The sequence below is a fragment of the Triturus cristatus genome, chromosome 3_2 (assembly GCF_964204655.1).
Source record: "Triturus cristatus chromosome 3_2, aTriCri1.1, whole genome shotgun sequence".
NCBI classification, from domain to species: Eukaryota; Metazoa; Chordata; class Amphibia; order Caudata; family Salamandridae; genus Triturus; species Triturus cristatus.
The window spans coordinates 1085406315-1085432754 of NC_140584.1; the positions used below are offsets into that span (position 1 = coordinate 1085406315).

The window sequence follows — 26440 nt, forward strand, 5'->3', positions numbered from 1 at the left end:
CGTGAGAGCTGCGCAATCAACTTCATGTGGCGTCCTCAGAGCCATAAGAAGACATTGTCAGCGTGCGGACGTCAGTGCCCTTTTTTCCGCGGCGTCGATGTGTGAAGCCATTTTCCCAGTCTCTCTATTTCTGGGAGGTTTTTTTCGATACTGTTGCTGCAACTTTGTAGCCTTTGAAGATGACTCATTCTAGAAAGTCAGAATTTAGGCCGTGCAGGGAATGCGGGAGCCAGAGGTCAATCACTGATCCGCATGAAGATTGTTTGAGGTGTTTGTCTTCGGATCACAACGTTGGGTCATGCTCTTCATAAAACCAGAAGGCTCTGACGGAGAAGGAGGCCAGGTTATTCATGACCAAATCCAAGAGACAGAAGAGGGATCGCAGAAGATCTCTGACCCAGTAGAAGTCGCCGCCACCTCATACTACGAGATCCTCCAAGAAGCTTAAGAAGACGCAGCGCCATGGTTCTTAGTGTCGCTCTTTGAAGGATAGCAGTCGGAGGTCTGTGTCTCCGAGTCCTATACATCATTGCAGGGCTGTTATTTCTCCAATTCCGAGGAATGTTGTTCCTCCAGCGCTGAGGTCTGTGACTACACCTCCGGCACCAGCGGCGAGAAGTCAAGACTCCACAGCCAGAGTCGAATTTGGTACCTTCACGTACGGTCCTAGAACCCTTTTTTCAGGATCCATCATATCCTGGATTCCCGACTCCGGGATCGGATCAGTATTATTTTTTAAAAGCTATGTTTAGCATTTTCGCAAGGGCTGCGAATCAATCTGGTGTGCCTGCTAGCACCATGGGTCCACTTGCATACTCTGTTGGAGGGCTTCCCCCTCATTTTCCACAGGCATAGTTTTTGCCCTTTATGCCTGTGGCTCCAGGAAGTTGGACCCCCACCGGTGCCAAAGCTGCTGACACCGTTGCATTTTCCAGAGGGTCATGCCCCTTTTGATGGTTCATCTCCGGCGCTGTCTGGATCTGAACCGCCACCGGTTCGACCTCAACTGACTTCAAACCCTGTTCCTTTGGATCCTCCTACGACACTGGTTCTGAAGACACTGGCACCGTGTCTGGCGGAAAAAAGAGAAGTGACGTCAGCACGCCAACAAGGTCTTGTTATAGGTCCGATGACATCACGCAGAGTCACACGTGGAGCAGTTACTTTATGACGTCCTCGTTGACTTGTGAGAGCTGAGGAGAAAAATTTCCAGGGAATGCTGTGCATTGGGGTAATTCAAAAGGTGAGGAATCTACAGGCAGTTGTATCCATCAGAACGTCTGCTATTATTAAATTTTTCCCTTTACACTGCTCCGAGAGCAGTGGGGTGACGCTCGTCTGCCTTAACAGAGGAGCCGCCACTGGTGAAGGTGTGACGGAACACCAATATATAAAGCTGCAGTGTATTCCATCCCTCTGGTTAAATGCACTTTACATTACCACAGACATGAAGACCAAGTTTATTATACCAAAACGTTAACACCACTGCTGTCAAGCTAGTGATTCCTTGCTTTGATAAGAGTTACTCACTTTAAGAATGACCATAAGAAACAAAAAGCTTATTAGTTCTTCCGAAAGTTTACATTCTGTCAATGTGAAATTTGAGAGACCATAATATGATGAACAAAAGTAAAACCCTTTCTTCCACATTCATTGCATTGTAAAAGAATGTCTTTAGCACTGCCTGCACAATAAGATGGAAATCTGGCACAACCATCAGTATAAATGTTGGATTGGCATGTAGTATCTATGACCTTGCAAAATTTCGTAAGTGCTTCTTTAATCATAAAGACTTGCATTTGACTTACCCTCTGGACAGATGCTTAAGCTGGCAAAGTAATTGCTTTCCAAGAAAGAGATTAAATATCCGCCCTGAAAATGAGTTTAAATGAACTTTTCATCACTCTTTTTAGAATGGTCTGAGTTCCAATTTGGTCACTAGAAGTTTAACAGGCAAAAATGTTCTAAAGAGCCTCAAAAGCTTCTCTAGGACGCTTCTGTCATTCTTCGGAATCATCAAATGGCTGATTATATATACTCCAAATAGAACCTTGGCTGATCTAGATGTATAAACATAGCAAGATTTGATGTGGTTTATTTACTATTGAAAGCAGCATTTTAGTTAGACACCATAAATATAACCTCTTATACTTAGCTTGTTAATCTTATTCACTGAAGCTGCCCTTGCTTGCATTAAGATGTGATGATATTCAGTTGGAATATCTGGACAGAAGCACTCCAGGTGTTTAGGTGTCATGATAATAACCTGAGTGAAGCTGAGTTGTGATGCAGACTTTCCTGCGAGTTCCTTGATAGAAAATCAATGCGCAGGTGTTCGATAAGGATTAGTTACTTACCTGTAATCCTAGTTCTCTTCCAGGGGTATCCTCATCAAAGTCAAAAGCACTAGAATATTCCCGCCCATGCGCGGACCCCGGAAACAAAATCATATATGTGATAAACATATATATATATATATATATATATATATATATATATATATAACCAAGGTCTCTCCGGGGGAGAGGAGTGAGTCGCACACATCGCGGTGTCATTAAAAGCTCTGCTGTTCCTGATGCATTTCAGCCAACCTTTGGCCTTCTTCGGAGGAGGAGCTTCAGGCATCTTGGGGCCGTCCATTCGCACTAGAACCAGGTAATTGCTCGTTTTTATTCTCCCGGTGATTTCCCTCTGGTGGGCGTCATGGTGGACTACAATGTGGAGCATTATGGTTCTCGTAGTGAGTTTGAACAGCCTCACAATTCTTTCCCTCCAGTGGGTGATGCCTGTATTTGTTCGTTGTGCCGCAATCCCCTTGCACACTATTTTCGAGCGCGCTGGGGTCCAACACCGGGGGTCAGTCCCCGGTGGCTGCCACTGCCCATGTTGCTTTCGCCAAAGTCAGAAATGGTCCAATTGCGGGCAGTATCGGCGCACTTGTGAGGTGGTGCGTTACTCCGCGGCAGGACCAAGCCGCTTTCATATAACCAAGGTCTCTCCGGGGGAGAGGAGTGAGTCGCACACATCGCGGTGTCATTAAAAGCTCTGCTGTTCCTGATGCATTTCAGCCAACCTTTGGCCTTCTTCGGAGGAGGAGCTTCAGGCATCTTGGGGCCGTCCATTCGCACTAGAACCAGGTAATTGCTCGTTTTTATTCTCCCGGTGATTTCCCTCTGGTGGGCGTCATGGTGGACTACAATGTGGAGCATTATGGTTCTCGTAGTGAGTTTGAACAGCCTCACAATTCTTTCCCTCCAGTGGGTGATGCCTGTATTTGTTCGTTGTGCCGCAATCCCCTTGCACACTATTTTCGAGCGCGCTGGGGTCCAACACCGGGGGTCAGTCCCCGGTGGCTGCCACTGCCCATGTTGCTTTCGCCAAAGTCAGAAATGGTCCAATTGCGGGCAGTATCGGCGCACTTGTGAGGTGGTGCGTTACTCCGCGGCAGGACCAAGCCGCTTTCATATAACCAAGGTCTCTCCGGGGGAGAGGAGTGAGTCGCACACATCGCGGTGTCATTAAAAGCTCTGCTGTTCCTGATGCATTTCAGCCAACCTTTGGCCTTCTTCGGAGGAGGAGCTTCAGGCATCTTGGGGCCGTCCATTCGCACTAGAACCAGGTAATTGCTCGTTTTTATTCTCCCGGTGATTTCCCTCTGGTGGGCGTCATGGTGGACTACAATGTGGAGCATTATGGTTCTCGTAGTGAGTTTGAACAGCCTCACAATTCTTTCCCTCCAGTGGGTGATGCCTGTATTTGTTCGTTGTGCCGCAATCCCCTTGCACACTATTTTCGAGCGCGCTGGGGTCCAACACCGGGGGTCAGTCCCCGGTGGCTGCCACTGCCCATGTTGCTTTCGCCAAAGTCAGAAATGGTCCAATTGCGGGCAGTATCGGCGCACTTGTGAGGTGGTGCGTTACTCCGCGGCAGGACCAAGCCGCTTTCATATAACCAAGGTCTCTCCGGGGGAGAGGAGTGAGTCGCACACATCGCGGTGTCATTAAAAGCTCTGCTGTTCCTGATGCATTTCAGCCAACCTTTGGCCTTCTTCAGAGGAGGAGCATCAGGCATCTTGGGGCCGTCCATTCGCACTAGAACCAGGTAATTGCTCGTTTTTATTCTCCCGGTGATTTCCCTCTGGTGGGCGTCATGGTGGACTACAATGTGGAGCATTATGGTTCTCGTAGTGAGTTTGAACAGCCTCACAATTCTTTCCCTCCAGTGGGTGATGCCTGTATTTGTTCGTTGTGCCGCAATCCCCTTGCACACTATTTTCGAGCGCGCTGGGGTCCAACACCGGGGGTCAGTCCCCGGTGGCTGCCACTGCCCATGTTGCTTTCGCCAAAGTCAGAAATGGTCCAATTGCGGGCAGTATCGGCGCACTTGTGAGGTGGTGCGTTACTCCGCGGCAGGACCAAGCCGCTTTCATATAACCAAGGTCTCTCCGGGGGAGAGGAGTGAGTCGCACACATCGCGGTGTCATTAAAAGCTCTGCTGTTCCTGATGCATTTCAGCCAACCTTTGGCCTTCTTCGGAGGAGGAGCTTCAGGCATCTTGGGGCCGTCCATTCGCACTAGAACCAGGTAATTGCTCGTTTTTATTCTCCCGGTGATTTCCCTCTGGTGGGCGTCATGGTGGACTACAATGTGGAGCATTATGGTTCTCGTAGTGAGTTTGAACAGCCTCACAATTCTTTCCCTCCAGTGGGTGATGCCTGTATTTGTTCGTTGTGCCGCAATCCCCTTGCACACTATTTTCGAGCGCGCTGGGGTCCAACACCGGGGGTCAGTCCCCGGTGGCTGCCACTGCCCATGTTGCTTTCGCCAAAGTCAGAAATGGTCCAATTGCGGGCAGTATCGGCGCACTTGTGAGGTGGTGCGTTACTCCGCGGCAGGACCAAGCCGCTTTCATATAACCAAGGTCTCTCCGGGGGAGAGGAGTGAGTCGCACACATCGCGGTGTCATTAAAAGCTCTGCTGTTCCTGATGCATTTCAGCCAACCTTTGGCCTTCTTCGGAGGAGGAGCTTCAGGCATCTTGGGGCCGTCCATTCGCACTAGAACCAGGTAATTGCTCGTTTTTATTCTCCCGGTGATTTCCCTCTGGTGGGCGTCATGGTGGACTACAATGTGGAGCATTATGGTTCTCGTAGTGAGTTTGAACAGCCTCACAATTCTTTCCCTCCAGTGGGTGATGCCTGTATTTGTTCGTTGTGCCGCAATCCCCTTGCACACTATTTTCGAGCGCGCTGGGGTCCAACACCGGGGGTCAGTCCCCGGTGGCTGCCACTGCCCATGTTGCTTTCGCCAAAGTCAGAAATGGTCCAATTGCGGGCAGTATCGGCGCACTTGTGAGGTGGTGCGTTACTCCGCGGCAGGACCAAGCCGCTTTCATATAACCAAGGTCTCTCCGGGGGAGAGGAGTGAGTCGCACACATCGCGGTGTCATTAAAAGCTCTGCTGTTCCTGATGCATTTCAGCCAACCTTTGGCCTTCTTCGGAGGAGGAGCTTCAGGCATCTTGGGGCCGTCCATTCGCACTAGAACCAGGTAATTGCTCGTTTTTATTCTCCCGGTGATTTCCCTCTGGTGGGCGTCATGGTGGACTACAATGTGGAGCATTATGGTTCTCGTAGTGAGTTTGAACAGCCTCACAATTCTTTCCCTCCAGTGGGTGATGCCTGTATTTGTTCGTTGTGCCGCAATCCCCTTGCACACTATTTTCGAGCGCGCTGGGGTCCAACACCGGGGGTCAGTCCCCGGTGGCTGCCACTGCCCATGTTGCTTTCGCCAAAGTCAGAAATGGTCCAATTGCGGGCAGTATCGGCGCACTTGTGAGGTGGTGCGTTACTCCGCGGCAGGACCAAGCCGCTTTCATATAACCAAGGTCTCTCCGGGGGAGAGGAGTGAGTCGCACACATCGCGGTGTCATTAAAAGCTCTGCTGTTCCTGATGCATTTCAGCCAACCTTTGGCCTTCTTCGGAGGAGGAGCTTCAGGCATCTTGGGGCCGTCCATTCGCACTAGAACCAGGTAATTGCTCGTTTTTATTCTCCCGGTGATTTCCCTCTGGTGGGCGTCATGGTGGACTACAATGTGGAGCATTATGGTTCTCGTAGTGAGTTTGAACAGCCTCACAATTCTTTCCCTCCAGTGGGTGATGCCTGTATTTGTTCGTTGTGCCGCAATCCCCTTGCACACTATTTTCGAGCGCGCTGGGGTCCAACACCGGGGGTCAGTCCCCGGTGGCTGCCACTGCCCATGTTGCTTTCGCCAAAGTCAGAAATGGTCCAATTGCGGGCAGTATCGGCGCACTTGTGAGGTGGTGCGTTACTCCGCGGCAGGACCAAGCCGCTTTCATATAACCAAGGTCTCTCCGGGGGAGAGGAGTGAGTCGCACACATCGCGGTGTCATTAAAAGCTCTGCTGTTCCTGATGCATTTCAGCCAACCTTTGGCCTTCTTCGGAGGAGGAGCTTCAGGCATCTTGGGGCCGTCCATTCGCACTAGAACCAGGTAATTGCTCGTTTTTATTCTCCCGGTGATTTCCCTCTGGTGGGCGTCATGGTGGACTACAATGTGGAGCATTATGGTTCTCGTAGTGAGTTTGAACAGCCTCACAATTCTTTCCCTCCAGTGGGTGATGCCTGTATTTGTTCGTTGTGCCGCAATCCCCTTGCACACTATTTTCGAGCGCGCTGGGGTCCAACACCGGGGGTCAGTCCCCGGTGGCTGCCACTGCCCATGTTGCTTTCGCCAAAGTCAGAAATGGTCCAATTGCGGGCAGTATCGGCGCACTTGTGAGGTGGTGCGTTACTCCGCGGCAGGACCAAGCCGCTTTCATATAACCAAGGTCTCTCCGGGGGAGAGGAGTGAGTCGCACACATCGCGGTGTCATGCGCGGTGCCATGCGCGGACCCCGGAAACAAAATCATATATGTGATAAACATATATATATATATATATATATATATATATATATATATATAAATAATAAAAAAAGTAAATGCAGCCTTTCATAACCAGAGCTGAATAATGCTGCAAAGACTCCCCTGTATATTATAAATAATATATATAATATAAACAATATATCATAAACGCAGGGAAGAAAGAACAGCAAAGCATATTTGAAAACTGTTTTAATGCTTAGCATTTAGCCCAAAACCTCAGATGGGACTGAAAGCATTGACAGCTCACAGGCTGCATTGTAGAAAACTACAGCCTAGAAAGGCTAGAAAGCTAACTCATAGCAACATAGAAAAACTGGCACCGTGCCTTTAAGGCAGCCATGGCCCCTAGCTTCCCATCATGCCTCAGGGGTGACAGTTAGGTCAGTTGTTCTTTGCGGTGACACAAAGCCATGACACAAAGAGTTGATAATTCCTTAAGAATAAGGATCCTTTGCCCGGGGAGGCGGGAGGGTGGCTTACGACTTTGATGAGGATACCCGTGGAAGAGAACTAGGATTACTGGTAAGTAACTAATCCTTCTCTTCCAGGGGATTCTCATCAATAGTCATAAGCACTGGAATAGAATAGCGAGCCTCACCTCATCCACTGCGGGCAAAGGAAAATAATAATTAACAATCAAGCTCAGACAACTAAACTTGACAATTCAGACATTTCTCTTATCTGAACAGATTTCTAAAGGAGGCCTGGCCTACTTGAGTATCCACACTGGAGTCGGATTCAAGACAATAATGCCTTGTGAAAGTATGCACAGATCTCCAGGTTGCTGCCTTGCAAATTTCTGCCATCGGAACGTCATGCATGAAAGCTACTGTAGCTGCTTTCCCCCTAGTGGAGTGTGCTTTAGGTGACAACAATAGGGGTTTATTTGCCAGCTGGTAGGCCAATTTTATACAGGACACTATCCATCTGGAAATGGATCTTTTGGTAGCTGGAAAACCTGTCCTCATGGAACCATAATTCAAAAACAATTGCTCCGATTTTCTTATGACCTTTGTTCCCTCTAGATAGAATTTAAGCACTCTCTTAAGGTCTAAGGAATGGAGTGACCTTTCCGCAGGAGTTGCGGGATTGGGAAAAAAGGACGGCAAAGAAATTGACTGATTCATGAAAATCAGATACAACTTTCGACAGAAAAGCAGGGTGAGTCCGTAATACTACTCTGTTGTGGTGAAAGATAGTATATGGCTCTTTGGAAGACAGCGCTTGAATTTCGCTTACTCTACGCGCTGATGTAATCGCGACTAAGAAAGCGGTCTTCCATGTCAAATGCTGCAGCGTGGCTTAATGGTTGGGCTCAAAAGGAGGACCCATCAATCTAGAGAGGACTAGATTCAACTCCCAAGGAGGAGAAGGAGGCCGAACAGGGGGATACAATTTTTTCAACCCCTGTAGGAAATCCGTGACCACCTGTAGTTGAAAAAAGGAAGGCTGGTTTGGAGACTTTCTGTAGGCTGTAATGGCCGCTAAATGTACTCTGATCGATGAATACTTCAAACCTGATTTAGCCAAGTACAGGAGGTAAGTAAGAATAACCTCCTCCTGTCCTGTGGTTGGATTAAAAAGATTACGAGAGCACCACAAGTAGAACCGTTTCCACTTAAAGGAGTACGAAGCCCTTGTGGAAGGTCTCTTTGCCTCCTTTAGTATATGCATACAGTCCTGTGGTAAGTTCAAATGTCCATATTGCAGGACCTCTGGTGCCATGCTGCCCAGTTCAGTGAGGGAAGGTTGGGATGTAGGATCTTCCCGTCCATCTTGGTCAGTAGGTCCGATCTGCAAGGAAGCCTCCTGTGGGGGTGCACCGACAGCTGTAATAGGTCCAGGTACCACCACTGCCGAGGCCAGTCTGGGGCTATCAGGATCATTGACATGTTGGACCGGATGAGCTTGGATACCACCTTTGGAATCAGAGGCAGGGGAGGAAAGGATTATGCAAATATTCCGGACCAATCCATCAAAAGAGCATTCCCCTTCGTCCCTGGACGGTGGAACCTGGAGGCGAAGGCGTGGCATTTTTTGTTTAGATCGTCTGCGAACAGATCTATGGAAGGCTGCCCCCACTGATGGAAAATTTCTGCCACTACTTTGTCGTTTAGCACCCAGTCTGGCTGATCTTCGAAGTGCCGGCTGAGTGCGTCCGCTCGCACGTTTCGTTCCCCTGGGAGGTTCACCGCTGTGACGGAGAGGCCTCGGGCTAGAAGCCAATGCCATATCTTTTGAGCTTCCAGGGAGAGAGGGCAAGAACGTGTACCACCCTGTTTGTTGAGGTAATACATGGTGGTCGTGTTGTCCGTTTGGATGAGGACTGAGTTGGACACGATTGAGGGCTGAAAAGCTTTGAGAGCTAGATGTACTGCTCGCAGCTCTAACATGTTTATGTGGTAGGATTGCTCCTTGACGGACCACCGCCCTTGCATCTGTAGCCAACCCATGTGTGCTCCCCATCCCTGCAGAGATGCATCTATTACCAAGGACTGGGTAGGAACAGGTTGATGGAAGGGGACTCCCATTAAGAGGTTCTGTGGACGAGTCCACCATAGAACAGACGATTTTGCTGTTTGTGAAAGCACAATCAGGTCTTCCCAGAGACCCGTTGCCTGGTTCCACTTGTCCTCCAGGTCCTGTTGTAAAGGCCTCATTCTCAGCCTGGCGTTGGGAATGAGGAATATGCAAGAAGCCATTGATCCCAATAGGGACGCCACTTGCCAGACCGTTGGGCAATTTGTCTGGAGAAGAACTTTGCACTTCTGTCGAATTGATAAAAGTCTCTGTTCCGAAGGAAACGCTCTTCCTAGGTTTGTATGTAGAACGGAGCCCAGGTAATGGATCACCTGTGTAGGCTGGTGAACTGACTTCTCCATATTCACATGCAGGCCTAGCCTGCGGAGCAGAGATAGACACACTTGGAAGTCGCTCTTTAACTGCTGAGGTGATGGCCCTTTCAAGGGCCAATCGTCCAAGTACGGATATACGAACAGACCTCTTCTGTGTAGAGCCGCCGCTACCACCGCCATGCACTTGGTAAAGACTCGTGAGGCAGATTTTAGTCCGAAGGGCAACACCCTGAATTGGTAGTGACTGCTGCCGACCACGAATCGCAGAAATTTGCGATGACGGGAATTACAGGAATGTGGAAATACGCATCCTGGAGATCCACTGAACACATCCAATCTCCTGCCTGCAGATGTGGACATATTTGATGAAGTGCCAGCATGCGAAATTTCTCTTTCAAGATGACCTTGTTCAGCGACCGAAGGTCCAGGATAGGTCTGAACTTGTGCTCCTGATCTCTTTTTGGTACATGGAAGTACCTGGAGTACACTCCCTTTCCTCGCTGAGAGTGGGCAACCTTCTCTATGGCCTTTTTTTGCAGAAGAGCCACCACTTCTTGTCGTAGTAACTTTAGCTGGTGAGGACGAGATCTTTTTGGAGGAATGTCCTTTGGAGACACACGGAAACGTAGTGCGTATCCATTGCGCAGTATACTGAGCACCCAATGATCTTTTGTTAAGTTGCACCACTCTTTCAGATGACGTGAAACACTTCCTCCCACTGGAGTGGGCAACGGCGTCAGAGGAAGCTCTGGTTCATTGCTTTCCTGCTGTTCGAGTTGTGGAGGAGGATTGCTGTGGATTACCTCCTCTACCTCTGTTCGACTTTCGACCCTGAAACTGCGATCTTCCCTGGTTCTTGCTTTGGGACCACTGAGGGGTTTGAACCCTTTGTTGGTATCCCTTGTGCTCGTTGGGTCTGTATCTTCTTCTAAATTCCTTTTTCTTTTCTAACCCCACCGCCTTCAAAGTGACCAGTTCGGCTTTCATTCGAGCCATCTCTTCATCTGTGTGGGAGCCAAACAATGAAGAACCAGAAAAAGGCAGGTTAAGGATCCTCTGCTGAGCATCCGGTTTAAGAGCTGTGAGCCTTAACCAGGCAGACCTCCTTGTGCAAATGCCATGCGCATACGAATGCGCCGATAGTGTGGCACCATCCGCTGCAGTGCTAATCATTTGATTAGCTACCAGGGACCCCTATGTAATGACTTCCTCAAAGTCCTTCTGATCCTCCTTTGGTAGCTTCTCTTTGAAACGATCCAAAGAGTCCCATAAGGATCTGTCGTACCGACCTAATAAGGCTGCTGCACTGGAGACCTTAAGCGAAGATGCTGCAGAACCACAAACCTTTCGTCCCCAAGAATCCTGGGACTTACTCTCTTTATCCAGAGGGACTAATGCATAAGCAGAGACTGTGTGGGTTTTACGTGCCGCTGCGACGATCACTGAATCCGCAGACGGATCAGTTTTCAAAAACACCGGGTCTGCATCAGCAGGCTTGTATTTCTTTTGAATTCTGGCCGGTGTAGCCTTAATCGCTGAGGGTGTCAGAAAAATATCCATTACTGGTTACAGAAGTCCAGGAACCAGAGGCAGCAACGGGCGCGAAGCAGATCTTTGGTGCAGCGTCTCGAAGATCACTGTCGTTGCGACCCGAGGGGTGAACATTTCAATGTTCAGTTTTTGTGCCCCTCTCTGCAGCACATCGTGATATGTGTTAATGTTGTCTATCGGAGACACTCTCGACTGAGGGCTGTCCGATAGAGTAGGCGAATAGTCCCTCTTGGAGGAGTGGGTGGAGGAAGACGACCATGAAGGAGACCTCCTTCTTCGGTGATGAGACGCAGAAGGCCTGCGTTCCTTAGATCTTCCTGCACGGTGCTGACGTACCGGTGAAGGCGATCTTTCCACCTCCTGGTCCAATCTTTGAAGAGGGGATCTGTGGATAGGGCTTGTGTATTCTTCCTCCCTTCTCGATGCTCCCCCTGGAGTCTTACTCCAGTGATGGACTGGTAAAAGCCATCTTGGAGATAGATGTATAGAAGGAGAGGTTCTCATCTGATGTGATAGGGACCTCTGTCGTGATCTCCTCGAATGATGTTCTCGGGACGCAGATGGAGAATGCGTCGACGGACGTCTCGAGGAATGAGAAGATGAGTGTCTTGAGGCTGATTCAGTCACTAAAACCACTGAACCCTCTTCAGATCTATGTGATGTGGGTCTTGACGTCGAGCGTATAGCCCGCTCCGACGGAGCACTCCTCGGCGTCGCTCTAGATCTTCTTCTAGCCGTCGAAGCTCAACCAGGTTCTGGGCGCGGTCTCGGCGTTGACTCCACTTGTTTCGACGTCGAATGTCTCGACGGCGAATGGCGCATCAACGACGGCAATACACTTCTTTATCTCGACGTCGAGCGTTGTGGGATCGACGGCGCCGAAGGACTTCCTCTCCTCCTGCGTCTTATGTCCATTAGAATCTGTGAGCTTGAAAGGTATTTCAAGCTCACAGATTCTAATGGACATAAGACGCAGAGTTTATTATTTGGTAAAAAAGACTGCCTGTGACCTGGTGAATATGACTTATTATTTTTTGCGCACTGAAATGGCATGGAATGAATAATTTGAAAGCAATGTGCTGAAAAAGTTAAGTGCTGATTTCAATTCACTGCGCAAGCGCCAATGAAATGACACACAGGCGTTGTAAATTATGCCATTAAGGAATCGTATATGAATACGGTCATTTCTGGAAGCAATGTTTGTTATTTCCCGTGAGCAAGGCTTGATACCAGAGCTGAAACGCATTGGGACAGATAATGTTTGCAGGCAGTTTGAATACTGTGTTTAAATAAAGCGCTTTGGATTACCAAGAATCATGGCATCAATGGCTTTTTCTGGTGCAGAGAAAGGTTTGGTTGGATATATATATGTATATATATGTGGAGATGCATATATGTTTATCACATATATGATTATGTTTCCGGGGTCCCGCGCATGGGCGGGAATATTCTAGTGCTTTTCACTTTGATGAGGATCCCCTGGAAGAGAAATGAAGGTCTGTGAATCAATGCTTGCCGGGCCAAGCCAGTGTTTTTAGTATCGAATAACAGTGCCCTTTCGAGTTTGCTAAACACCCATGGGATGAGGAAAGGGGTAAGCAAAGGCCCTGATAATGATAGTGAAATGGCATTCCCCCTGACCTTATTCCCAGTTACTTTGGGGGAAGTATCAGGATTTCCTCTTGCTCAAATTCACAACTAGATCCAGATTTGGTTGACCCTAACAATGGACAAGAGACATTCTGCGGAAGTTTTCTAATTTCAAGCAGGTATTGTGCTGAGGGCTTGAGCTTCTTGCGATAAGACTTAGGATTTTGTACCAAATTGCTTTTTATATAAAACGCAGTGGTTGTGTTGTCTGTTCTTTACTGATCAGGTGGGTCTGCTATCCTTGGAAGAAAGGACAGAAGACCCCTCTTAATTGCTTTGAGTTCAAACACATTGATATGGAGTCGTCTCTTTCCTCCAAGATAGTTGAACATGGCTTCTAGTGCCTAAAGATGGGCACCTCAACCCACTAAGAGCAGTACTGTGGCCTTAAACTAGGTAGCCTTTTAATGACAAAGACCACCCACTAGTAGTACTCCAAAAGCCACCATAATAACAATCTTTATTGGTGATGTCGTATTCAGTCATCAAAAGATCCATGACTTGCAAGAACTGTGCATCCAACAGCTCTAGAAAAGGATAACGCATAGGCTACACAAGGTATCAGTGGAATGCATGAGGACAGCATGCCCAGAAGAGGTTTGTATGCTTGAACTGCAACTGTTATTCTTCTGATTCAGTCTTTCTTCTAACTGTAAAGGTTTTCCCTAGGCTTGTAATCAGGATTGCTCCCAGGAACTGCTTGTTCGTAGATGATTTGAAAAATTCATACTCCGATAATATTTTCTGGACTTCTTAGGTATATATAATGAAGCTCTTGTGCTTAACCATTCATCTAAGTAAGCGAACATGTGACCTTGACAAAAGAGGAACAGTGCCATCTTGTCCATGCACTTGGTAAATATTTTTTAAGCCAACTCCGTAACACTGTGATGCTTGGCAGAAACTAGGATTGGAACATAAGCATCTTGAAGATTTAACATCAACATAAACTCTCCTTTTAATACAGCTGTAGAACTGCTTCCAGTTTGGCAATCCAAAGTGACTGCTTTATGAGGAATTTGCTTCATAGGAGAAGATCCCAGATAGGACGCAACTCCCCAACTTCTTAACAAGAAAAAAATGGATTAACATACCTTGTTTGCTGGGCTTTGGGGAAGGGTTCTAAGGCCCTTTTTAGGTCCAGGGTCATCAAAGACCTTTTGTTTTGAGCGAAAATTTGATTTATTGGTCTGTTATTGTTTCATTCATATTTTACTCCCAACCTCTACAGCATATGGCAGGTGTCAACCAGCTTCAGCCATCAACCCACTTCACTATGAATGACAGCATTCCTCACTTTCATTAGTAACGCATACACCCACAAAGTAATTCCCTTTAGTACCAGGCACTACTATGGCAATGGGTGCTTGTTCAGAACAGAAAATATTTATGCTTGATTATATGGACAATGTATATATATGCTTTGTTTTTCAGACGAATTAGACCCGGCAACTTCCAAACTAATAAAGCAAGCATTGACGGAGCTGGCAGCCAACACCATACATATTGGCTTTTTCAGTGCTTGTTTGAGCAAAACAAGGACTTCAGAGGGCAGCAAACAAAAGCATTGAGGCACCATCTTTTTTGGGAGGGCAATTTAGTAGTCTTTGGATACATTTCATTGTAAGGTAGAAACGGGTAACGTAAAGTCTCTGCCTGTCCAACAATACCAACAATGGAAGCAGTGCAAACACTTTTGCCACCCGGACCAAGCAGGGAAAAGTTGCAGTTTGTGGTATTCTGTGCCAGGTTTATCCCAATGGTGGTTTGCTTCCAGCTGGTTGGACTGCAATCTGCCTTTCCTTTTTTCGTATTATTTGAATTGAGACAACCTTGATTTGGTTCTGCAAGGTAATACTGAGGTCTGTTGTATGAATGGCATTGTTGAGGATAGTAATCTCCTTGAAAGTACAAAAGACCCCTGCCTCCTTGAAAGAGTGTTGACCCATGGTATTGTAAAACTTCCTTCGCGAGGGTAAACCAATGCAGGTTTTTTTTTCTAGTCTCATGATGAGGAGGAGAGGTAAAAAGAGATATGGGATTGCAGGACCCCTCAACGTAGCTTGCACCACTATAAAGGCAGCTCTCGGATGTTCTTTATAGCAAGCCACGGTATTATCAGAAGCCCAGTATTTGTTGCCCAGACCCTGCACCATTGTATGGGCTGAGGCTGGTACTTTAATGATTTAAGCACTTCCTGCCAAATATGGCCAATAGTTGGAATCGTATTGGCTATTCTTCCTGCAGTTTCATCAAAATGGTGACTTCAACAGGGAGCTCAAAAAATCTGGAAGCTCTACCCTCTAAAAAGTGACATTTTGTAATTTTACAAGTCTGAATGAAGAGATGCCCCCCCACTCCCTTGAAAGGAGTTATGAAATCATTCTGCTCCTCATGTCTTCCGGGATGGTCTTCTATTACCTCTCCTTCCTCTTCAGTATTATCTGCCTCAACATATTAGATCCATGGGTTAATACATACTGGAGACTGAATAGGTCTCTGAGGTGTCTGGATGGGTTGAGATTTGTTAGTAGGTTGTAGAGGTTGCTGTGGCTGATTGAGAAGAATCCTGTTGTTATGATCTTTCATCATACATTGAAGGCTCTGAAGAGTATACCTCAAAGAATGTCATAATAAGTCATGGTACTGGGGATTTTGTTCTTCGTCCAGATATGGCTGGAATGTGTGGTCATAGGCTGAAGTCACCCGGGTTGCCTGGATCTGCAGCTTTATCACTACCATAATCTCCTTCGTCTTTTGGCTCTTGATATTTCACTCTGGTCAGTGTCAGGCTCCTAGCTGTACTCAAAGGAGCCTCATCTTTAGAGTTTGCAGGAATAAGGGTTGGAGGGTACTCCTACCAACTAAATAAACACACAGAATTTCTGCTTAACCCATCAGCTTAGCACAAGTAGCAGGCAATCCCCAGAAGTGTGTGTTACATTTAAGCAGTATGAAAATTTTTAAAGTACAGAACACAACATATTAAAATTCTCAAACCAATTTAGAAAAATAGAGAAAATTGTAATGCATAAAAACACACCATAATCATTCTAATAGGTTAAAGGGCACCAGAGATAAGTTTAAAGGCAAATAGTGGCAAGAAATGTAGAGCACCAATTAAAAGCAGCAGTTCGCAGTGAACTGGGCCCTTCGTGCAATTTCAGCCAGACCGCAAAGGAGCGATGGTCAAATATATTAAGTGAGTTGTTCCAGTCAAAGACTTGACCTTACGACTTGGACCCTTATGTATCAATGCATTTCCCCATAGACACATAAGGTGTATTACCCTTTCATACATCAGGCTGGGAAAGTACTTTCTGGTCATTCATGCAGCCATGGCTTCTAGGTGCAGGCTTCTGGGGACCAAGTCTTTACCCTGTCAGGTCTCCTACAGGGTGCAGTCCTTGGTGGTCAGCTTGGATTTGTTGAAGTCAGGAGTTCATCTGTTGTTTGGGCTTCTGGATCAACCACTTGATCCAGAGAGAGCAGTTCTATTCCTTTAGTGCCAGCAGGATTAAGGCTTTCTTCTTTGAGTGGAGATTTCACGGGTCAAGAAATATTCTGAGGAGATGCTGAGGTGTCAGATTTAATTTGTGTACTAGCTAGTGAAAAGAGAAATTCTACCGACCAATTCTTTATATTTTCTCACAGTCCCTCAAACTCCGGTGTGCAGCAATTCCCCTTTGTGTTACTGTAAAATTACTCAGGAGAACTGGATGGCAAAAACCAATGCAAACATGAAGGCCTGTCTTAAGCTACTTAACTATTTAGATAAGCACTCCTCCCATCTGGCAAAGGAAAAGCTGTTTCCATCTCCTACTGTGACTGGAGTCAGGATGTCTGAGATGGTCCTTGGAAATGGCATCTCCACGTCAAAAGAGGCAATGCTAATGCTGCTCTTTGTTCTACCAACTGTTCCTGTCCACTTCCAGATAGCTAATCTCTGCTAATTGGTCAACAGTTAACACTCATTTGCTCTTCCGGGGCTCAGAGTCCGGCTACTGTCCTCTGAGCCAGAGTTATTAACTATCCCTGCCAAGGATGTGAATTTCAACTTTGGAGGTGTGATGAGTGGCAGAGGGGGGTTCCAAGTCAGTTCTGGTTCACGCACAGTAAAGTACATTTTTACAATTTACGTTATCAATAGTTAAATTTCACCTGTACATTACATTTTAAAAAATACGCAGGAATTAACTTAGAACGATTCCATCACTATGAATGAAGTAACAGGGCTACGGAAAAAATCAAATTTTTGTCCCCCTGCAAATAAGATACCGACGGAGGTAGTAACGTTTGAGAGAACCATTTTGTCTGGGATTACGAATATGGAAAAGAGGTCCAAATATGTTAAACATAACATTACAAAGGCACAACGTGATGCCTTAGTTTCATTAAAAAATTATTCATCTGTGACCATTAAACAGGCGGACAAGGGAGGCTCGATTGTGGTCTGGGGGACCCCAGACTACACAACAGAAGTGCTCAAACAATTAAATGATCCGATTTGTTATAAACGCATCCCAAAGGACCCCACGTTCGAACTCCAGGGGCATCTTTTCGACCTCCTTAAAAAGGGCTTTGAGCAGGGTTTTCTAGGTCCGAAAGCGTACAACTATTTACAAAACAAGCATCCCAGAATTCCAGTTTTTTACGTATTGCCCAAAGTGCACAAGAATGAGACTTTTCCGCCAGGCAGGCCGATAGTCTCGGGGTGTGACTCTTTGAATGAGCCAATTTCTAAGTACGTGGATTATTTTCTAAAACCATTCATGTCGGAGGTGCCATCTTACCTCCAAGACACCACAGATTTTATTAATAAACTGGAGGATGTCATATTTGAAACAGACAAAGATATAATGGTGACACTTGATGTCACTTCATTATATACCCAAATCCCACAAGATGAAGCTTTGGCTGTCTTATCGTACTTTTTGGATAAAAGACCTAGACCAGTGAGTGTACCCACTGAATTCATTGTTGAATTGGCAAGTTTTGCTCTTAAAAAAACTTCTTCACATTTGGCAGTGAGTTTTTCTATCAGACAAAAGGTGTGGCAATGGGTTGTCCATTGGCCCCAGAATTGGCAGTACTGTACATGTCAATGTATGAAGATAAATGTATTTACAACAATAACCCGTTCAAGCATTTCATAACTTGGCTTTGGTTCATAGATGATATCTTCATGGCATGGACAGGAAATCGTGAACAACTGATGCAGTTTTTTGACTGGCTCAACCAAAGATCTTCAGATATTAAGTTCAGCATCAATTTCTCATCTTTAAAGATACCGTTCCTGGATGTTGAAGTCTATCCGGCTGAAGGACGTTTAGTGAAAACATTATATAAAAAACCCTCAGACAGGAACAAGGCTCTGCTATTTTCAAGTAATCATCCTAGAAGCTTAAAAGAGAACTTGCCTTATAGACAGTTTTTAAGAATCCGACGGAATTGCTTTTATAAGGATGATTACAGTACTCATGCAAATAACCTTGTTGAAAAATTACGGGACCGAGGTTACCCCAAAAAATTGGTGAAAACAGCCATGAAGAGAGCCTGGTGGACCCCCAGGGAAACCTTGCTGAACAAAAAAGAAAAATCTTCTACAGAACGCCAAGTATTCGTTACCACCTTTTGCCCTAATTCGAACCAACTAAGTGATCCACCAGAATTGGCATCTGATTAAGAACTTGGATCCAACTTTGGAGAGTTCCCCCCTATTTGCTTTCAAGAGAGAAAGAAGCGTGGCGAATCATATAGTCAGGGAATCATCCAAACAGAACATTAAACCAACGCTAAGACAAATGATAGGTTTAACACCTTTAAAAAACTATCACAAATGTGGTACTTGCTTGTGTTGCGACCAAACGATTGAAGGAGCTTTGTTCTCCCATAAAGGCATTCATTGGAAGCACAACACTTTCTCGAATTGCAAGACAAAATATGTGATCTATGGAATTGTATGCCCCTGTCCGATGTTGTACATCGGAAAAACAAACCAGGAGGTCCTACATAGAATAACGCGACATAAGTCTCGGATCAGGAAGAATGTCGAGACTGCCCCACTCGTTAACCATTGGCAAAAAATGACACATACGGAAAAAGATCTCCGTTGGACAGTTATTTCTAAAGTGGAACGTGATCCTCGAGGAGGTGACCTGGAGTTAAAGCTTTCACAACGTGAAGCAATGTTAATCGTAAAATTTGACACTGCAATTACAGGTTTAAATGAAGTATCGGAAATTTATAGATTGTAAGGATGGCAGTCAGTTTATCATAATCCATTTTACATTTGTCAAAGATTTTTTCATCTATGGAGCCATTAAATACATTGATCGACAAGTTCCCCCATGTCGTACAACAATAGCCACTATAAGTTCCACTTTTCCCAGTAACTTTATTGGTTCACACAGGGGAGCAGTGCAAACACTTTCTAACCAATGCCATCCTACCAGTTGGCCATCAACAAATACTGGTTTATTTGTTTATCTTATAATTACAGTTGGTATTCAATCTAGTAGATTCAGTGGATTAACATCGCTTTTTCATTTCATTTGGACTATTAACTACATTTCCCATAATTCCGGGTTTTCCCAGGATTCCATTTAGATTCAACACAGAAGTGCCGACTCAGAAGCAATTGATTCACACATTGTCGGAAGAAACGCTCGAAGAAAACAATCTCCTCTACGAATTAGGTAAATTTTGTTCTACGTTACATCGGTCCGTTCGCGTTTGGGGATTTAACGATGACACTGTTTCACCTGAACGGGTGAGCTCTGAGTAAATTATGGTTTACCTGTTGGTTACAGATTTGTCGGTTCCCTTAAGGATTTTTTCAGACAGCCGGGGAACTCTTTGATCTGCAGGGTCAGAGTTTAATAACTCGCAAGGTATGTTCCTGCTCCATTTTTGATTTATTTGTCTCATATATGGCCACCCTTCTTTCGTTCATTCAAGAAATCTTTTGTTTCCCTTGCAGCTTGGAGCGTGAGCTCCCATTTAATTGCGTGAAATGAAAATAGATCTACAGAGGCAGTAGCCTCATTTTCCACCACAGGAGTCCTCACCATAGTAAGTCGACTAGCATCAAGTAAAGTCTTGACGGATCTTTTTCTTTTTTATTTACTACTTTTGATTTATTTTCTTTTTTATTTTTTTGTTGTAGTTGTTCCTACTTGAGAATTCAGAAAGGGCACCTACAAGTGCGCTGCCATTTCGGTAAGAATTGTCGTAACAAGGCGGCGTTTAGCGGCGATGCACTCTTGGGTCATTCTATAATTATAATTTTAAGTCAAAAATCTCTTCTTTATCTATTTCACAGTGTCATTGTCCTGAAGAGAACCCCTTCGTTTAAACCAATTGGGGGTTCGAAATGCGTAGACCTTCTTCCGCTTTTATACCAAACACTGGTTTAAGTGGTTTCTTTTTGTGCATTATAAAAATAATTTTGTTTAACTGTAAAATGATTGTCCAACAATAGGATATATGCACATCAAATTTAATTGGTCAACTTTTTTCCGTGTTTGGGTAGACCTTTGGTTCATTCAAATTGATGTGACTAGCAACCAAAGGCAGAATGCATGAATGAGTGTGTTTTTGATGAATGAGGAGTGGTGTATGAATGTATTTGCAAATTGGCATATCTGCCAAATTGGCAGTCTAGTCATTGTTGTCAATCTTGTGGTATATTATTTTTGTAATAATTCAACGTGGTGCTTTTTATCGTATGTGTGTTTTAAAAAAAATTCCATGCAAAATCCAATTGAACAAAAAAAAAGATGTCACTTGAATAAATACTATTAATTAGTGCAGACGTGGTTGTTTCAAAGTTCTTCCGCGGTCTATTTTACTTCGCAAACTTGATCAGCATTGGCATTTATTTTTATTATTTTTGTTCTTCAGGAATTAACTTAGAAGCATTTTCACATAATTTCTCTACGTTGCAATAGTAAATAAAGATTTTAATTAGATGTAACTCTATTGAGGGAAACGTCTGTCAAGGCCTACACAGTGACGCAACTTTAGGGTTTTATTTTTCTATGAAAACACACTAACTCCAATGTGAAACTGTAACTTATTTTTATATATTCATACCCACACCCGAGGTCATGCAAGGCACACTTTAGGACAGATATTTGAATATGCAAGCACAGGTTTTACCTACACGGCAAAGCACATTTCGCAGTCATGAATAACTGCAGTGCATTTAGACTGGAACCTAGCCAGAGCATAGTGGTGCTCCTAGCAGGCATACATTTCTGTCCTGTTTGTGGGTGGTGTAAATACATACTGCAACCCACATATGACATTAACTTCCACGCCATTTGAATTTTCTGCACTGTCTGGTTCTACAGGATAGTTAAATAGACCAACTGGGTGAAACCAATTTTACCACTACCAATTTAGGACCAGAGCACATATACTGAGGGACGGATTAGAAGTCATAGACAAAGGGAGCATAAGACTATACAGCAAGCAAGCATTGACTTTAGTTTAGTCAGCACCTCAGACAGTGGGTCGACTGACTTGCCTGGCTTCTCGTCAGACTTTTCAAGGCATTAAGTGAAGGCTACCCATACTTAGAGGATAGGTCCTCAACTAACTATTCTGAGTCAAAGGCCTTATTGTATTCCAAGCGAGATTTCCTAGATTCTTACATGAAAACCGAATGACAGGAGTCATCCTCTGAAGATGGTGGGTCATCACGTCTGGTTGTTTTGGAGAAACCTCAGATGACGTACTCATATATCATTTAAGGTTTTTTAAGAGTCTTCAAATCTTACAGGTGGAGGCCTTTTTGAGGTAAACTGCTTGCAGAGATTTTCCACGTAAATCCTCTTTTTCAAACAGGTGTGGCAGGCACAGGAGAGGGACATATTTAGAAATTCCTACAGGCAATTAATCCCACTAAAATCAAGATCTAAAGATCATAGGTGCCAAAAAAGGATAGAGAGAGAAACTCAGTGAAATCTGAAATTCAATGTCTAAAACAAGTCAGACTAGAGCTCTGGTAGGACACCCTTTTACACAATAGTACCAGAAAATCTGAGGTATGGTGGCCTGTGGTGGAGAAAGGTTTTTCTGGGTGCTGGAAGCAGACTGGCTGTAGCTTGCGTCGTTTTCTTGCAGGTTGCTTCGTTACTGAAGTAACATTGCTTACAGGCCTCTCTTAAAAGATGCTGCTTTTTGAAGATTACTGAGGAACACCCAGCTCGAAGAGGGGTAATTATTATAGCACGCGACTCTATGAAAGAACCAAACCTGAAGATTACACTGGCTCCAAATAATGCCCTCATCATCTTCAAAAGCAGCTGAATCATACAGAAGGTCACCATGAATGGAACCCACATCTCTCTGGATACCAAACTAGCCATCATGGCAGATTCAGAGAGGACAGCAGTCAGAACATTAGTGGAGTGTAGATGAAAAGATTAAAAAATATGCACACAAGGAAACAAAAATAGCATGTCTACATACATAAGACCCGCAGCAACATCACTACCAGAGCTATTAGAACCCTACTCCTGTTCATGACAATGCTATAATGTCACACTGTGACATAGCACTACATATACAAAATTCCATTCCCTTTTGGGACCACAGTAAATCCCCTCTTCTTCAGACTGTAAACGATCACAGACTTTCTTCTTGGCTAGCGGTCACATACAACGCTGCAGGGCCTTAACCTACGTTTACAATCACTCATTTACACATTTAGATTCGTATTAGGAGTTAGACTTTAACTTTTGCACTGCCATGGTGTTTGCACACTGCTGTGCCAAAGCTTCCAAAAGTTGGTTTTAAGTTGTACAAATACACGTAACTCTTTAGTCTTAGCATCCTGATTTTCTCTACCATTTGTTAGCTTTTTTTAAATTGAGTATAGATTAGAACTTTCACTTCAGTGGGGAGTAAAAGGTGCAACTGCTTTGCCAGAGGCTTTTCAGAGGTCACCAATTTAATGGACACCTTTGCCGTTGGCAGGTGAACAGTGCTCACATGGCTGCCTTTGATGCTGATGGGGCTATTGAGGAATTTGAACCTTCTGCCATTCACGTGTTGTAGGAGAGAAGAAGGTTATCTTCCTGTGACATCCACTGTACGTCCCCATAATCTATGTTGGGAATGACTCGAGCTTTGGAGTCAGACCTGAAGAGTTTCTCCATGCAGCAAATCTCGAGTCCAAGGAGATGCTATGCCAAAAGTTCATCATCAAAACTGGCCCAAATATTTTCTTTTGCCGCTGTGATAATGTATGGTGATTGAGGGTTTTGACAATGGCAAAATTGACACCAAACCCATGGATGTGAGTGCCTTAAGATCACAGGCTTCGTTCGAAGCTGCACCAAGGCCGGAGTCTGTGGGGGTGCTGGCGTGCCTCAGGGTCAAAACTACCCCAAAGTTGCAGATTGCACTCTTGTGGAGTGGTTTAGATGGTAACAGAGAGGTCCAGAAAATATCCAGTATGGCAGCCGGCATGCTTCGTCCAGGAGCGGGACCATTTAGATGAGAAAGATGATGGTTTCTCCTTCCTATGGTGCTTTGCAATTTTCTTTTTGGAGTGGGACAATCTTTCAGCAACCTATTTTCTAGGTATGGATCTACCTGATGCGTAACGCTTCAATAGCTTGGCCTTCCGCTCTCTGACACCCTTTTAGTGCATCAATGAACAGGTGTCCAGGACAAGGGTTTCCTGCCTGGAGCAAAGACACCACATTCAGATATTGTGTGGAACTGACAAATACATTTTCTTGGAGCTTCTGAGACAGTGTTTAACCCTGAAATTTTAGGGGGAGACGTTTGCCTTAGTGGCTGCAGAAAGCTTAAAGTATGAGGAAAAAACTAAGTATACATAATGAGTTGTAGAAAAATAGGAACAGACGACCTCATGTTGGCTGTCACCTTACATAACTTGATGTCTTTCAAACCCTGGCCAGGCAGATTGGCAGTTGAGGGTGCTTTGGTGTCACCTAGCAATGCTGGAGAGCTATTACTGTGGGAAAAGGTTCCAGATTCAGTTGAGCGCCTGGAGGATACTCATAAGGAGAGAAATCTGCAGGTAGAAATACTCATCAGAAACACCTGCTACTTTCCCCATCAGAATTACAGAATATTTCATAGTGAGGGCCTATCATGTCTAACAAACAAATGAACATTTGAGACGAAAAAATATTAAAAATTCCTAAATTATCATTGCACATTGCTACAATACCAAATACAAAAAGTTATAAGTTTTACAAACTTTAGCCTCTGACCCAAAAGGACATTTAAAGAACTACAGGTTATTCTAGGAGGGAGACAGAGATTAAATGCTTCTCTTTTAAAAGAGGGATAGGCGTGAATGGGGAAAGGCAGCTTTGTTAAAAAACATGCAACAAAATAAATAGAAATAAAGAATTATCACAAATCAAGTTAAACTTGAAAACATTTAGGGAATACACTAGCTTTCATTTAGTAAATATTGCTCTACAATATCCATTTACTAAAACTGGTGAGCACAGGACACAAAAAGTGCACAAAAAGCCCTTACCTTTAGGGTGCCATTCTTTGAGTTCAGCTGCTGTTCAAGCTGCGATATCTGACTCGCTGAACTCTCACGAAGTTTGGTTAAGCTTGCCTGTAGCCTCTGCACATCTTCCACAAGCTGGGCAATTTCACGCTCCTTTGCGGAAAGTTCAACTTCCAAGCCAGAACGGGTCATCACCTCTGAAGATTTCTCCTAAAAAGAAGGGGAAAAATAATTGTGCTTTTTTTGATTACTAATCCTCATTAGAGTAATATGCATGACATTTTCTTGTCAACAGGTGAATTTTTGTTATGGCAGTGTAAAGTAAGATGTCTATCACTGTGCGGAGCTCAGAGTTGGGCACCCTCAGCATGTACTCTGCTCCCACCAAGAAGAAGTAATCTTCAGTTCTCTACCTGCAGGCAGGGAGATTCTCTTCAACTCTCATCCGGGCGGAAGCAATGATATCTTCCCTGCCTGTGCTCTGGCAGGTAGGTAACTAGAGTGCCCTAGGAGATGGGTGGCTCACGCCTCCATCCCCATTCAAAAATGATGAGTGCCCCAAGGATAGGGTCTCTGTGGCCGTAGTTGGCTTGGGAAGAGAGCACCATACCCTTCTCCCCATCTTAAACAAGCATTGGCACAGCCAATAGGTCCCGCCTTTGGGACCTTATAAGTGTTTAGCCAGAGCTACTGGCTTTCCCAAAATCTTTAAGCAATTTTGGAAAGCAGTGTGGCTGCTGTGCACCATGTTGAAAATTTACAATAAAGAAGTGTTATAAGCATTTTTGTTACTATATATATATATTCAAGCTCCTAGGTGTCCAACAGTTTAGGAGGCACTCGGACTGCATTGTATTGCACAAAAGCATTTATGAGGTATGGTCGGGTTTCATCATGCCATTTCCTCGGACAGCTACTCAACTCTGTGATGTCTGACGTGTTTTGAAGACTGTGCTTCTTCTTCAGACGCGTGGTTGTGAAGGAGAGTGCAGTTACGGTCACATACCACTCGAAAATACTTTATAGCCCGCCCACAGATGGGCCGTCCAAATAAATCTGTGCTGTGTATTCTGGGAATGGTAGTGCCTGATTATAGTCCCCAGATGGCTGCACTCATTATTCTGTCCAATTAAACCCTGTATGGGTCCGCATGAGTTAAGCGACCTCAATCCTGCAACGTAGTCCCACAACAGGCTCGGTAATATTCAAACCTTGTGGCCCCCTGAATATAATGAAGAAGAAATCATGTACAACTGAATGAACCTAATAAAAATAAGAATGAAGCTACGCTAGGGATTATGATAGACAAGCGCAACATAGCCCAAAAATGGGGAACGGGGGAATTGCCAAAGCTAACTACATGGGGAGCCGACATGGACGATGCCATGTTTGCGGAAAGGTCGGCCTTTATCAGGCGGGGTTGCCCTCGCAAATGGAGTAAAGTATGGGGGGCGTGGAACAAATTTAGGGGTGACATCTGTGACCCGCCCTCAGATCAAGATGATGAGGCCTCGGACTGATGTGGGGAGGCCCAGAGGTGTGTGCGCGGGGAGGTGGATATTAAAGATATATAGTGTTGGGGAAATGCTTCCTGAGGGGTTGTCTCTGGTGATTGCTATTGCACTGTTCTATACTGTGGAAAACTGCGTATTCAACTGTTTTTTCGTACTGCTGTTTACTAATAAAAAAATAAATAAATAAATAAATAAAATAAGAATGAACATAAAAAATATTTTCAAATGTTGTTGTCCATGCTTGTATATTATAACTTTTTCTTGGTTATGCAGGTGGGGGGGGGGGGGGGGGGGAAGGGAGACGACAAGCTATGGAAGGGGGAAGGTTTGGAACTAGTATCTGAATTACAACACGAGCAGCGGATGGACAATAGGGGAGAATTAACAGATGGCAGATTACAAGGGCAGACTGA

General features: G+C 45.0%; 1 protein-coding gene across 3 annotated transcripts in view; it reads right to left on the bottom strand.

Moving 5' to 3' along the window:
* Positions 1–26440, bottom strand: part of CUX1 (cut like homeobox 1) — a 1097219-nt gene that overhangs the window by 611392 nt on the left and 459387 nt on the right. For all 3 annotated transcript variants that reach the window (XM_085649842.1, XM_085649843.1, XM_085649841.1), the window contains exon 11: positions 24535–24723. In XM_085649842.1, coding sequence (XP_085505968.1) covers positions 24535–24723 — 189 coding nt within the window. The remainder of the gene's footprint in view (positions 1–24534; positions 24724–26440) is intronic.